At 41.2% G+C, this 14,835-nt stretch overlaps 1 protein-coding gene and 1 long non-coding RNA gene across 3 annotated transcripts in view; one reads left to right on the forward strand and one right to left on the reverse strand.

The window, feature by feature from the left end:
• The window catches only part of EGLN1 (egl-9 family hypoxia inducible factor 1), a 26,282-nt gene extending 18,672 nt beyond the window's left edge, over positions 1-7,610 (forward strand). Inside the window, exons 3-5 of the mRNA XM_083433925.1 lie at positions 485-621; positions 2,892-2,959; positions 4,994-7,610. Coding sequence (XP_083290051.1) covers positions 485-621; positions 2,892-2,959; positions 4,994-5,058 — 270 coding nt within the window. The 3' untranslated portion in view covers positions 5,059-7,610. The remainder of the gene's footprint in view (positions 1-484; positions 622-2,891; positions 2,960-4,993) is intronic.
• The window catches only part of LOC310674591, a 19,715-nt gene extending 8,193 nt beyond the window's left edge, over positions 1-11,522 (reverse strand). Inside the window, exons 1-2 of one of the 2 annotated variants that reach the window (XR_014509663.1) lie at positions 11,380-11,522; positions 10,773-11,007 (exon numbers count right to left, since the gene is read on the reverse strand). This is a non-coding gene — a long non-coding RNA (uncharacterized lncRNA). Of the gene's footprint in view, positions 1-10,772; positions 11,167-11,379 lie in introns of those variants that run through there. The other variant, XR_014509664.1, reaches the window with a different exon arrangement.
• Positions 11,523-14,835: the final 3,313 nt, after the last annotated feature.

The raw sequence follows: 14,835 nt of genomic DNA on the forward strand, positions 1-14,835 counted from the left end.
AATTTAACCCAGTGGAGGAGTTCCTACACTATTCAATATTTTTAAAGGTGCTGTTTATATTCATTCTGTGGACCACTCATTCAGAATTTGTATGCAGTTAACAATATGAGCACAGAGATTTTGTTTCTCATAAAACAGTAATTTTTGGTTTTGCAAAAGTTCCATTTTATTAATATTGATTATCTAAATATACACTAAAACACATTCATTAATGTATGTTACAAAAATCGGAGACATTTTGATTGTTCGAATGATTTTTCAGTCTGTGCTAGTTCATTTTATAGAGCCAACTTATGAACATCAAAAAGGAGTTTCATTAGTGCAACTTACTTTTATTTGGATCACTGTGAGAAGGAAATCTTACTGTCTGCTTTAATTATTCTAGAAATAGTTGAGTTAAAAGGAAGCTATATGTAGGTGCTCTTGGTACATTGAAATTGCTGATAGCATCTTTGATTGTGAAGCACTGTTTATGTCTTTTAAGGTAAGTGGAGGTATTCTTCGAATATTTCCTGAAGGCAAAGCCCAGTTTGCTGACATTGAACCTAAGTTTGATAGATTGCTGTTTTTCTGGTCTGACCGCCGCAACCCTCATGAAGTGCAGCCTGCATTTGCTACAAGGTAAGATGAATGAATATATACCGGCAGACTTTAGTAAGTTTACGACAGAAATGAGAAGGAATTGGAAATCTACAAAAATTGGATTCATCTGTCCCAGGAAAGTGACTAGTATAAATGGAGCCTCAGTTATTCAGAATGTATGACTTATGCTTGACAAATTTTGAGAGTTTTAACTTGCATTGATTAGTGGCATGCTACGTTACCATTAGTTATGGATCAACAAAAGCTCAGGTTTGTCATGATTTATAGCAGGTTAGTTAAATGGAAAAAAGTCATTGTCTTATCAATGGCGTCATGCATTGTTATAAGTTGTCGGGTTTTTTCTCCCCGATATTTTTTGGACCGCAGTACATTTAGGCTGAAGGCCTATATATGGGGAGTAGACATGTCAGTTTGTTTCACAGGTTTAAAAAAAATTGAATTTACGTGTCATATAAAGCAGATGAAGGCATAGGAGTTGATCACTGAGGCCAGTCACGAATTGTTAACAGGTGTGTGAGAGCTATTATTTGGGAAGACTAAAAAAGGGATAAAAATAGCTGTGTTTATAAGAGTCAATTTAATGTAGTAGTTAGAAAGTTGGACTAGGGCCTGGGAAACCAGGCTTCAAATCTTTACTTGGCCTTGAAGCTCATTTGGTGACCTTGAGCCAGCCTGATCCATGTATGCCACCTTGAGCTGCTTAGAGTAAAGGTGATGTTTACGTATTGATAAATATGGAGATTAGGCTTTTAAACAAGTGCATGTACATCTGAGTATCAGTAGAATAAATAATTTTGTAAATGTCTCTTGAAATAAGGCTTTACGTACATACACTGCATTAGATTAGAAGTTTGTTTCCTGAGTGAATGGAGTTCACTTTTTTGGTACTGTACAAATGTTAAATTTATAAACCTTGTAATTAACATTCTGTTGAAGTGAAAGGGAGCAGTTCTTGGAGGTGTAGAGATGCAACTTAGTTTAATGTGTCTCCAAGGGAAAGAGCAGGTAGATAAAGCGAAACTTCCAAGTTTCTTAGACTGTCCTTTCTGACCTAACCTGCCCTGCGCTTCTCTAAAGTGCTAGACCTATGCTCTTAGGGTTGCAGACTTCATTTCTTACTTCCTACTTCTTCATATGTTGTGAAAATTGAAGGAGAGTTTGCTGGTATAAAATATATTAGAAGTATATATTCTTGTTGGTTTGTTTTTTAAGCAACAGCTTTGAGTTACAGTCTGATTCTAGGCATGCTTACTTGGAAGTCCCATTGAGTTTAGTAAAATTTAGTACTTGCTGGCAAGCAAGTTTGTATAGAATTGCAACCTTAAAGTTATAAAACAAGGAAGCTATCTAAAATCAAGGAACGTTGCTGGGGATCACAAGCATCGGAATGCTATTGCACTCATGTCCTGCTTTTGGGCCTTTCATAGGCATCTGGTTGGCCAGTGTGAACTCTGGCCCAGATGAACCTTTGCTCTGATCCTGCAGGGGCCCTGTTGTTTTCTTAAGAATCAATTTGCTTTTCATTGGAAGGAGACATCTGTTTAGTTGGGTAAAGTCTGAAGGACCATTTTTTTCCAATAAAGCTGAAGATGATTAGAGTTGGATGTTTCCTACTTGTCAGTGCCACCAATTTATTATTAGTGCTGTTATTTACCTGCCCTTCTCCCTAAGGTCCCAGGGCAGGTTACAACACTTAAAAACACAATTCAAAGCAGTTTAAAGCAACTTAACAATCACAGAAATAAGGTGGGTCCTAAAAATACTAATCTGGTGTCAAAGGCCAGGGTAAAGAGGTGTGTCTTCAGCATTCACCACAAACTGTATAACTAATATGCCAGATGCACCTCTGTGGGGAAGGAGTTCCACCACTTAAGGGCTTCCACAGAGAATGCCCTCGGCTGGGCCAGAGCTTCTAAGGGTGGTGGAACAACCAATAGGGCTCCCTCTGCCAAGCTTAACACCCAATCTACAATGCAATGAGGCTTGCTTGCTTGGTAAAGATCCTTTTTCCTGTGGTTAATATGAATTGCCTGAGCCAGTAGTCTGCCAAGAATTGAGTTGTTTCGGAAATTATAATTTTCAGCTCAAAGTAGTAAGTTACCGATTGTATTAAGATCTGCAAATTATCACGTTACAAATACACAGAATAAGTTGACAGTGTACACTGCTGTTTAGGTGGCTCAGGTATACGGGTCTGTCATGTAATTGGAGGGATCTAAGAGGGTGTTAAAATGTGTTGTTGTTTTTAACATAGTGTGTTACTATTTCATTCTTTTTATCTTTTAAAGGTACGCAATAACAGTGTGGTATTTTGATGCAGATGAAAGAGCCCGTGCTAAAGTAAAATACTTAACAGGTAATTGATTTCCCTGTTTTTTATGTTTGTGTTCTCTCTAAAATCAGCTGTATTTTAGTGTGCGTGGCTGTAAAAGTAAGTGACAACAGCAGCTTCTGAGTACAGTTGTACCTCGTTTTGTGGCTGGGATCTGTTCTGGCGCCCCGGCCACTAGCCGAAAAGGATGCAGGGCAAAGTGCCGTGTCTGTGCATGCACACAGAGTGGTTTGCACTTCTGCGCATGCGCAAAGCACAATTTAGCACTTCTGTGCATGCGCAAGCGGCAAACCCAGAAGTAACCCAATCCAGTACTTCTGGGTTTGCTGGAATGGACGCTAGACAAGGCGGACGTTCGCGAAGGCATTACTGTACAGTGCTATTGTAGCTGTAATTAATAATGAACTTCAGTAAGACCTATACAGTGGTACCTAGGGTTAAGAACTTAATTTGTTCTGGAGGTCTGTTTGTTCTGGAGGTCTGTTCTTAACCTCAAACTGTTCTTAACCTGAGGTACCACTTTAGCTAATGGGGCCTCCTGCTGCCACCACACAATTTCTGTTCTCATCCTGAAGCAAAGTTCTTTACCAGAGGTACTATTTCTGGGTTAGTGGAGTCTGTAACCTGAAGTGTCTGTAACCCGAGGTACCACTATCTTGAGTATCTTGAAATGGAAAGAGCCTTAATTTCATCTTATTTCTTGCCCCACCCATAGTGGCTCAGAGCTAGCAACGAGTTTCAAAGGCCACACAGGGGCAAAACACCCAACTGAAATATTATGCATACTGAAGAAACTATTTCAGTCCTGCTTAATCATAAGGTTAAGTCACCCCAACCAAGAAAGCTTCTAGAAAATTATTAAAACATTTGATGCATTAGGGGAATGGATTTCCATGAATGTGCAGCAAACACTATTACTGTTTTTAAACATTCCCTTATTATTTGAATTGGATGCACAAATGATACAGTCTGAGGTTGTGTTTAAGATTGTGTTGAATTAAAATCTAGAAGAAATGAACTGAAGAACAGATCTGTTGGATTTTTGTCATGTAAAAATGTGGAGAAAGGAAAGGTGTATATATTGAGATGCTTAATAGAGTGTTGCATTCTCCTAAATCAATTTGAGGGATGCGGGTGACGCTGAGGTCTAAACCACTGAGCCTAGGGCTTGCTGATCTGAAGGTTGGCGGTTCAAATCCCCGCGACAGGGTGAGCTCCCATTGCTCAGTCCCAGCTCCTGCCAACCTAGCAGTTCAAAAGCACATCAAAGTGCAAGTAGATAAATAGGTACTGCTCCGGCAGGAAGCTAAATGGCGTTTCCATGCACTGCTCTGGTTTTGCCAGAAGCTGCTTAGTCTTGCTGGCCACATGACCCAGAAAAACTGTCTGCGGACAAACGTTGGCTCCCTCGGCCAGTAAAGCGAGATGAGCGCCGCAACCCCAGAGTCATTCGCAACTGGACTTTACTGTCAGGGGTCCTTTACCTTTACCTTCAGATCAATTTGACTGGCACCAGAAAGGTTGAGCATCCATTGGGGCAGATTTTGCCATACTTCCAGGAGCCTTGTGGTTTTGCTTTGGGTATACTGTTGTGCTCCAGAGAGGTGCTTCTCTGAATTGAGGCGGGGGGTGTGTGTGCTCCAGTAGTGCATGTATGCATGAAATTGAGAGCTGTATGTATGATTTGTGAGAGTGAGGGAGAGATATATGGGGGTGATTGATCTATATGTTGCTTGTGTGCATGTGAGAGAGAAGAAAATCTATACATGAGGTCTGTGGGGTGAGGGAGAGGTGCACTTGGCCAGAGAGGGAGAGATCTCTGTGTGGTATGTGTTTGTCTGTGTGCGAGAGGCAGGAAGGTATGTATGCGTGAGTGAGAGATGCATGCATGTGTAGTTGTGTATATGTGGAGTGTGTGAGTTAGGGAGATGGTGTGGCCTGTGTGTGTGCGCGCGCACGCACGCATGCGCAAGAGAATGTGATTGGCCACCTTACATATCTAACTTGTAATGGTATAGTATTTCTGTGTTTTTTAATAACTCCCCCTTTGTCTTACAGGTGAAAAAGGTGTGGAGACTGAACTTAACAAGCCTCCTGATTCAAATGGGAAAGACCTTCTATAAAGCCTTTGATCTAGTAATTCCCTGTGCTGCGTCCTGGTCCATCTCCCCCTCCCCACAACAGTCCTAGGCGCTGTCTATTAACTTTTGAATGTGAATAATGAGATAAAGGAAAATCAACGCCAAATCAACGTTTGGAATAAACAAATGAATTATGGGTTTCAGTGTTTCATCAAATGGATTTCTAATAGCTTATGCATTGTACTACATGATTGTGACTCTAGTCCTGTTAACTGCTTATGTGACGATAAGCATTGAGAAAAAAACAGCTTACACATGAAGTGCCCTACATAGAAGTTTTCCATCCTTCATATTTTGCCATTCAATCATCCAGTTCAATGCTATTTATCATCCCCCCTTTTTTAAAAAAATGTGGTAAAAGTTTTGAATTTTAAATACTTTTTGTATAACCAGGTACAGCTGATCAACATCGAGCAAAGCAAACATTTTTCTCCAAAATGGCATTTAACTATTTTTGTAAATTGCTGTTCACACTGTTCTCCTACCATGTAAAACCTAATTTAAATAAGAATTGCCAGTAACTGATGATCACTCTGTCTTTACACTTAAGTCTGAAAAGGAGCACTTTAATTCCCATTTAAGAACCCAATTGTTTTATTTTCATATCTTACACTAATTTGAATTTTTTTTAAAGATTGCTGCTGTATTGTGTTTGTGTTCTCTGAAACTTTTTTTAAAAAAAAAACAACCTGAAACAGATGCCTATCTTGCTGTCAATTACTTCCTTAAATTTGTGGTTTTATATGTTGTATCCAGAGAGCAAGCTTTCTGTATCTGTGTCATTTGGGTTTTCTAAGTGACTGGCTAGCACTAAGTGGACTTGACGTTATCCGTACTGTCTTTTTCATGTTGAGAACTGTGGCTGCAGTTCCGCTGGGAACTTCATCTATGAGAGCCATTCAATGTGAATGAAAATCATTCAAGAACACAGCAGTACACATGTGCAGCTCCTGCTTTTTCCAGTGGGGCTTGTGCAGATGAAGTGCCAGGTGGACTCTGCCCATAAGTATCAAATCCCTAGAACATAAGGGCTTTCCTAGGCTTTTAGGTGTACCAACATCCTTTCTACTACTTTAATGGGAGATCTCAATCTTGACTTGTTTTCAAAGGCTTACTTTCTGCTACGTTTTTTTGTAAGGTCATGAAACTTCAGAGATTTCCCCCCAAAGCAGTAGTATCCTTATTTGCAGTTGGGTCCCTTGATCCCCTTATATACTATCAAGGGGTATATTTAATGCATTAAGACTGAAGTGCATCACTGCAGGCTTAATATGTAAATATTTTCCTACTGCTGAGAATTTTTCTCCCCAAAATAACATTGGCCTCTGATCAATACAAAAATGTTTTTGACAAGGAAAAACTGAATTACTTTTAAGTGAGGAAGCAATAGAGAATAAAATTAATTCAACCAGATATTTTGAAATGTTTTATTTTGAAGGGATTGGTTTGTGCTCAAAAGTAACCCCCTGGAGGGAAGCTTCTGAGTTCTAGCAGCCTTACATACACGAGCCTCCCCATTTAAAGGCTCCATATTTTATCCCTTGATTCCCTCACTTAACCAAAACAATGTGAGTGTACAGAAATATTTCTGTATGTACAACTTTGCCTATTTCAGCATCTGTATAGTTTGTACTTGTATTAGAGACCTTTTCTATGGAAAGCTCAGTAATTTTTATTAAAAAAAAAAAGCTTACTATTCATGTAAAACATGAAAAAAAGGATTACGTTTAGTGACAACTGACAAAAGGTGGGAAATTCAGTATTGTGATGGCATACTAAGGGAACACCTGGCAAAAGTCTTTGGGGTTTTTTTTGTTTCCCCCACCCACTTTAAAACGATTAGCTGTCAAAACTTTTAACAGTTTGGTTTTTCTCTTAATCCTGGTAAATCCGAAGAAAACATGTCTACTGTAAGTGCCTCTGCAAGCCTGACCAAGGAGTGCAAATTTTCTCTACTGTCTGGTCTGCAGTGCAATGCACTGTTTTAGGCCTAAGAAACACCATTTCTAACTTTTAACTGCTTTTGTATTATGTTAAATGTGTTAGACATGGACAACATAATAAGCCTTTACATTTTTTGTTTGTTTGTCCCTCTATTCAAAGTATCAACATCTTACATTTGTGCTTGTTGGGAAGATTTAAAATGTGCTTAAATCTCTCAGTTGGTTATTTTACAAAAGGTCACCAAACTGGGTCTTCTAATGTCCATTTAGAAGCTGTTCACGTCAGTTAAATCTTCAGCCTTGGGCGTTACCAAGCAGGAACCTGTTTCAGACTATTTTTAAACTGTCTTATGGCCTGTATATGTGTTTAGTCCTGGTTAAAGATAAAGCTTCATAATGCTATTTTTATTTCATGACATTAGCCAGCTGTAAAACACAAGACTTTTATCTAGCAGGCAAAGAAATTCAGAATTAATTTGCAGATTTCCTATAAAGTCATGTAACTTTTGAAAAGCAGTGTTCATTACTGAAAGAGCTCTCAAGTTGCTTGTAAAGCTAATCTAATTAAAAGATGTATAAAGGTTCTTGAAACAATGTGGTGGTTATTTGTAATTATGTAATATTTTTAAAGCCTCCTACACAGCAACTAATTAGTAAACTGATATGGGGTGTGTCTGTCTGTTTTTAGCAGTCAGTGACATTGCAGCTGCAGTCAAGGGTCTCCTGTTAGTTTCATTTATAAACCCTGTTTTTAATTATCTAGCTGTGATTGTTTTTAAAGGAGAAGGTGGGGGGGGGGGGACACAAGACTGTCAATTGTAGCCTGGTACTAACTTGGCATTACCAATACAAGCATTTTATTTTCTGATCACGTGGAAAGGCTACCTAGGTGTTTTTCCTTCTGGAAATAACCATCTTGAATTTTAGGTGTTTAGGTAAGCATTTAGAGCATGTCCATAGATTGAGTTTAGCGTGTCAGATGCATTGTTTTAAGACTTCAATCACTGTGGTACCACGTTGCAGGAAACTTCTCCCTGTGCTAATGAGTTTTTGTCACACAGCATAAACTGTGCACGTTGCGTGGTTGCCTTCTCATGATTAGAAGCAAAGGAAAACATTTACTTGTCAGAAAGTATTATGTGGACCTGCTTTTAACAGCTACCTGCTGTGCCCTGTCACTGCTGTTTTCTGTGGGGTGATATGAACCACCCTTAAGTAAAACCTGGTTCTCTGACACTTCTGCAATTTTTTTAAAAATTTTTTTTGTCCTTTACTGTATTTGGACACTCTTCATAACAATTTTTCTTGATGTTTGTCTATTTGCTAAAGCATCTCCCACTCATGTTATTTTTTATCATTTGGTAATCTCTATTGATAATAAAACATCAGTAAGACATTATTTAAAAAGTCGTAAATTACCATATTTTTTGCTCTATAAGACTCATTTTTTCCCTCCTAAAAAGTAAGGGGAAATGTGTGTGCATCTTATGGAGCGAATGCAGGCTGCGCAGCTATCCTAGAAGCCAGAACAGCAAGAGAGATTGCTGTTTTCACTGCGCAGCGATCCCTCTTGCTGTTCTGGTTTCTGAGATTCAGAATAATTTTTTTCTTGTTTTCCTCCTCCAAAAACTAGGTGCGTCTTGTGGTCTGGTGTGTCTTATAGAGCGAAAAATACAGTAAAACCTGTCTTCAAGCAGCTTTCCTTTCAGTAATAATAAATGCTTGGCTACCAAGTGCCTTTTAAATGAGCAGAAGACACATACGCTCTCTCATGGAGGAGTGTCGGTTTCACCACCCAGCTGCACTGCATGCTGTTTCAAAGAATCTCCTATGTGTCAGGAACAGGGTTTTCAGGGGAATGTGAGGAGCTACAGTAATATAAAGAAAAGCTTTGTTGTGTGAATGCAATACACAAGTTCTTTGAGCCTCTGTCTCAGTACAGCATAATCTGAAGAGCACTGCAGTTTCATATTTGAGTTCTCCAAGAACTAACAGGTAGATATGATCTGGACCAAGGCAATGTGTTAGCCTTTATTATGTCAGCCGGTTCTAGAATTTTCCTGTCCAAATGCCCATGCGCCACGCAAAGGGAAATGCCAAAATAACCCCATCTCACTAATCCCTTGTGACCTGGATACTTGAAGGAGCACCTCTCCCCTTATGTGCCAGCCCATGCTCTTAACATCTGTGGGGGAAGACCCTACCGTTACTACTGTCCTTAACCTCAGCACACCCCATAGTGATTTCTGGTTAGGGCCTTCTTGATCGTGGCTCCCCAGTTGTATAATTTCCATATTTGGAGATACATTCTCAGGATACCCTTATCTGTTCCTTGCAGCATATGAGGGTTAAAAAGATAGGACTGTTTCTATCTCGCCCATTTATTCCTACTATCTGCTTCCTCACACATGTGCACACACACACACACACACCACCCTGTGTTTAGGCAATGTGTGTCTGCAGCTTTGGTCTTCCTCATGGCCTTTTTATCTTAACCACTCTCCCCTGCCAGCTCCATTGGTCTCTTGGGGATTAGCAAGCATATTGCTCTTCAAAGCCATCTTTCTTGTTTCAGCCTTGGATAGGCTGTCACCATGCCACAGGGCTCTTTCCCTGTCTCCCCAGATCTTTGTAGCACAGTGTCATGTAGCAACCTGTACAGTAATTGTAGGCAGGAGATAGATTGCTGGATAACGTAAAGCAGACCAGCAAGGGTTTCTTACTCCAAACTATGTAAACCAAGCATGGCCAAACCTGGTCCTCCAGATGTTTTGGGACCACAACTCCCATCATCCCTAGCTAACAGGACCAGTGGTCAGGGATGATGCCGCCACTGGCATGCTCAGTCCTATTCAAACTGTTTTCGGAGTCCCTCCCCCGAAAAAAAAAAAGGATTCATTGTGCTTCTGCAAACCCCAGGGATTTCCCTAAGCAAAACGTAACACCAGTCTCTTCCACATAGGTGCTACAGTTTTGCGTACACTTAGCAGTGGCACTTGTAGCTGGAAAATAGGAAAGTGAGAACGGGAGCAGTCCAAGACATGTTGGCACCTTAGGCAAACCACAAAATGGCGTCTCCCACCCTGCTGGGAAGATCTACATCAGGAACTGGGGCGGGGGGGGGAGAGTTGGATAAGGATCAAGATGGGGAACCAGGTGGGAAGAGGCCAATGAGGCTCCTCCTCACCAAGAGGCTGCTATGGAGGCAGCAAATGGCGGCTTCAGAGGAGCCAAGGAGCAGCTGTAGCTGTTGCTGGCACCACCACAACAGCAGCAGCAGCAGGCAATGCGTTCCTTGGAGGTTGGATCTGCCGCCCCAAGGCAGTCGCCTCACCTGCCTTATAGGCCAACTGGCCCTGAGCAAGGAGTATGTTACGCAAGTCATTGAGTGAAAGGCTCATGGGATGCAGAAGCTACTTGACTGAGCTCAGAACTCCTGTTTTATCTTTGTTTCTCTCCCCAGATACTTGATGGGACCTGGTTCTGGTTCATAGGCCTTGGGAGTCTAGTAGCCCCCATAAACCTGAAGCCTGCCTAGTGCTTATGGTGCTTATGTAACATTTGCATTCTTCCAAGAAGTCTGAGGCTGGCAGGGAGAGGTTTCCCGGGTGTGGAAGATCACAGCACTTCAGTGATGGGAAAAAGCAGCGCTTGCCAAGTTTCTCCCTGCCTTTCAGCTATTGGAGGGAAAGTTGCTGTAGAATCTGAACACGCCGTGCCAGTCTTACTATTCTGGCATGCAAATCAGCTTACCTTGGGGAAAATAAACTGGTTTCCGCATTTCCCGCTGATGCATTCAGGGAGAGTCTGAATCTACGAAAATGAAAACGCTTCCTTGTGAATGGATTTTCTAGAAAGGCCATGCCAACTGTCTCATTTGCCCAGGCCTGGTTCTGGAATGTTCTTAGTATGAGTTGCCCTGGGTCAGTTTCTGTCGTGTTCATCATATCCTGTGGTGGGTAATTTTTCATTTTCCTTTCCCTTCTTTCTGTTGATTAAAAAAAGAGAAAGAATACGGTGGGCGACAACAACTGAAAGGAGTTATCACAGATCATGTTCACTGCTGGCCCACCTGACTCCCTGTTCTGTTAACTGTCACCACAGACCACCAAGCCTATATCTTAAGGGAGGAGAAACCCCAAAGCTGGCCAGGGAGACTGTCTTGCATATCCGCCTCCATAAAGCAGGTTTTTGGGCTGTCTAGGTTACGAGTATGAGGGGTCTTAGCCTAATAGAAGCAAAGGCCTAAGTAGTGTCATAGAATTGTAGAGTTGGAAGGGACATCTCAAAAATCCTAAAGTCCTCAAATGATTCAACATTAACAAAAGTATTCAAGTTTCTTCAAATATTTTTCTCTTACTGTTTTGGCTTGGCATTAATGATGTCATCCTTCCAAGGGGCTCAGAGCAGCCTCCATACATGGATACTTCTTTCCCCAACCTCATCCTCATAATGACAACTTAATGGTGAAGGTAAGGCTAAAATAGAGTGACTGGTTGGAAATCACCCAGTGAGTTTTGTGGTTGAGCATGGAAACTGGAGAGTCTAGCTAATAGTTAAACCAGACCTCTATCCCTCACCTAATGGAAGAGAATCATGTTGTGGTTACCTATTTTATTTTATTTTATTCCCTTCATCATACGTTTTCAGGGCAACAAATATGTCACATAATATCTTAACACAGACACTATAAAATGCTACAATGATAAAAGACTGAACATCCACAGCAGTAAAAGGATGTGTAAAAAAAAAAGGGGGGGGAATGGTTAAAAGGTCAATCCCTCCCCAAGGCTTGGGTTAATGAGATGCTTCTTCAAATGTTGATGAAAGAATAATCCTCCACTTGAGAGGAGAAGTCACTTCACAGGCAGGAAGTTACCACAGAGAAGGCTCTGCCCATACACCACCAGTACCACCCAAACCTTCCTGGGTAATGGAATTGCCAGCAAGTTCTTCTGGTTTGACACACATAAGAGAGTTTTTGACTCTGGCACAGGAAGCCAGAGTCAAGGCTAGAGATCAGAAGCGCAAAACAGAATAATGAGAAGGAGCTTCCTGGCCAGGACTCCATGTAGGATGCTCCATACATGAGACACAAGCGTGAAATGGTGCAACCTAATAGTAGCCATTTTGACAGATAGAATGGGATCTTAAGAAAGAGACTCTTATAGACACCTTTTACTCTGAGAGTCATATCCAGTCAAGTAGCACAATGTACATATAATCTCATATTGTTTTCACGGGGGATAACCAGTTTCGACTGCTTCCCAGATAACAAGGTGACTGAAGTATTGTAGAAATGTAGTGTTGGGAGGAACCACAAGGGTCATCCAGTCCAATCCCTTGCAATGCAGAACTCTTTCCCTCAACCTGGGGCTCGAACCCACAACCCTGAGATTAAGAGTCTCATGCTTTTAATCAGTATCATCTCCATAATCTTTTCAGCCCTCACTCTCACAATCCTGTCCTTGCATATGTTGCATAAACTAAGGAAGGCTGCTTTATACCTGCATAATATATGAATACTGCTTTTCTGATTTCCTGGAGTTGCAATTCTGCATTCTGTCAAAATGGTGTTTTATCTCTCCTTCTTTCAATAACACACACACACACACACACACACAGAGAGAGAGAGAGAGAGAGAGAGACAGACAGACAGACAGACAGACAAACATACAGACATATACAGTATATGGATAGGTTTTATGCATTTTCATTTTAGTAATTTAGTAGTTGCTTTGGTAATTTTTATCAGATCTTTGAAATATTTCTTATATAAATGGTGAATGGGAATTATATTGTGTAGTAACTCATTTTGGATGAGAGAACAGAATGTTCAACCAGATGGACCCTAGGCCTGAGGGTCCAGAGTCTCTCGTACTGTTTATTTCTACTTAAGAAAGTTGTCAGGTAGTTTTCCTCCCATTTGCACAGAAAAAAGAGCTCTGTTCCTGACAAATAAGATCTATTTCTGATAGCCAAATCATCCCGACACAAGTGCAGTATGTACGTTCATCTAAAACATCCCCAAAGGCTGAGAAGCTAGCTGTTTCAGTGCCTAGCAAATAGCTTGACTTTTGGAGGCTGTACAAGAGTCAAACAAGGACACTCCCAACAATCTGCATATTCAGATTAAAAACAAAACACACAGCTCAAGATATGGTGCCTGTTGAGACAGCTCTCCCAGGTGAGAGGGAATCAGTGTAGTCAAGGGAGCTTTTTATAGCCTAGGCGCAGGCAATTCCCTCCCTCTCTGAAGGGCCACCTTTCCTTGGAGGTCCCCCTGTCAGGGGCCACATGCTAGTTATGAGCACGACCACCCACTTTTATTTCTCCCCTATCCATCTCTGTTCCTCCTTGCCCGGCAGGATGCCAGGACAGGGACAGATCACTCTTGCCTCAGGTCTGAATTAGGCCCAGGTTCTCAGGCAGCCCACTCCTGACATATAGGAAGGAAACGCGATCTTATGCAGTCACATGGGCTACATGGGTACAGGGCAGTCTGAAGAACTCCCACACTGCCTCTTTGAGTAGTGGATGCATCATGTTTAGATGCATCAGTTACTGGCTCAATACCTTGCTTTTAACGTTTTATTTCCTTGAATTTTCTAACCTACATGTTTCTGCATGTGCACATGTTCACACATTCGAAGTTTTGTATACAGTACTAATGGGAAAGTCTCTTTTTGTAAAGTTCATTTTCAAATTTAAGCTCTACCCTGGGTAGAGTACCATCTAGTGGCAGTTTAAGGAAGTCAGAAGTGTTGAGCAATGCTGCATAACAGCAAAACTAGATAAATAATACTCTACCCTTGTTTCACTCTAGCCCTACTAAAACAGCAACATGTAAGGTTTGGAGAGTGGAGATTTCCCATTAGCAAATGCCTTTTTTAAAAAGACGTGTTTATTAGAAGAGGAGTTTGGATCTGATATCCCACTTTATCACTACCCAAATGAGTCTCAAAACGGCTAACATTCTCCTTTCCCTTCCTTCCCCACAGCAAACACTCTGTGAGGTGAGTGGGGCTGAGAGACTTCAGAGAAGTGTGACTGGCCCAAGGTCACCCAGCAGCTGCATGTGGAGGAGAGGGGAATCGAACCCGGTTCCCCAGATTACGAGTCTATCGCTCTTAACCCCTACACCATTAATCTCTTATGATGAATTTGCTTACTGGACTGTTAGGAGGCCTACTGTCAGGCAAAAAGGTGGCATATATTGTAAAGAAATAAAACAATTCTCCTTTTTCTTGAGTACTTCTTTCATTACCTGTTCTGGGAGACTAGACATTCCTGATACTGCATCCCCACAGTATGGTCCTGAACACACAACAGGGTATCTTCCTCAATCCCACTTTTGTAAAAGCAAATTTTCCAGCCAGTCACTGGCTTAAAAAAGAGAGAAAGAACACACCACACTGCCTCCAAGTATTGCCTATTCTTGATAAGGTTTACCAATTTAGTAGGAGATATCAGGCATTGTGCTCATACTTTCTTACTTCTGTATAACTATTGTCCCTCCAGAGTTCCATGCTTCTTAACTCTCCTTAACCATTCATTAGACCAGAGCTTTCCAAACTGTGTGTCGCAACACATTAGTGTGTTGGCTGCAGTGTGTAGGTCTGCCATATGAACGGTCCCAAAGCTCCTACCTAGGCTGGAGAGGGGTTTATTAACCTCTGGTTTGCTAGTAAAACTGAATTACTGTGTCGTGAAATGATGCACATCTAAAAAGCATGTCACCAACATGAAAGTTTGGAAACCTCTGCATTAGACAAACCATCTTTTTTTAAAAAAAATGTGCAAGCAGCCTAGATCT

This window comes from Podarcis tiliguerta, assembly GCF_965153285.1.
Source record: "Podarcis tiliguerta genome assembly, chromosome: 3".
Lineage (NCBI taxonomy): Eukaryota > Metazoa > Chordata > Lepidosauria > Squamata > Lacertidae > Podarcis > Podarcis tiliguerta.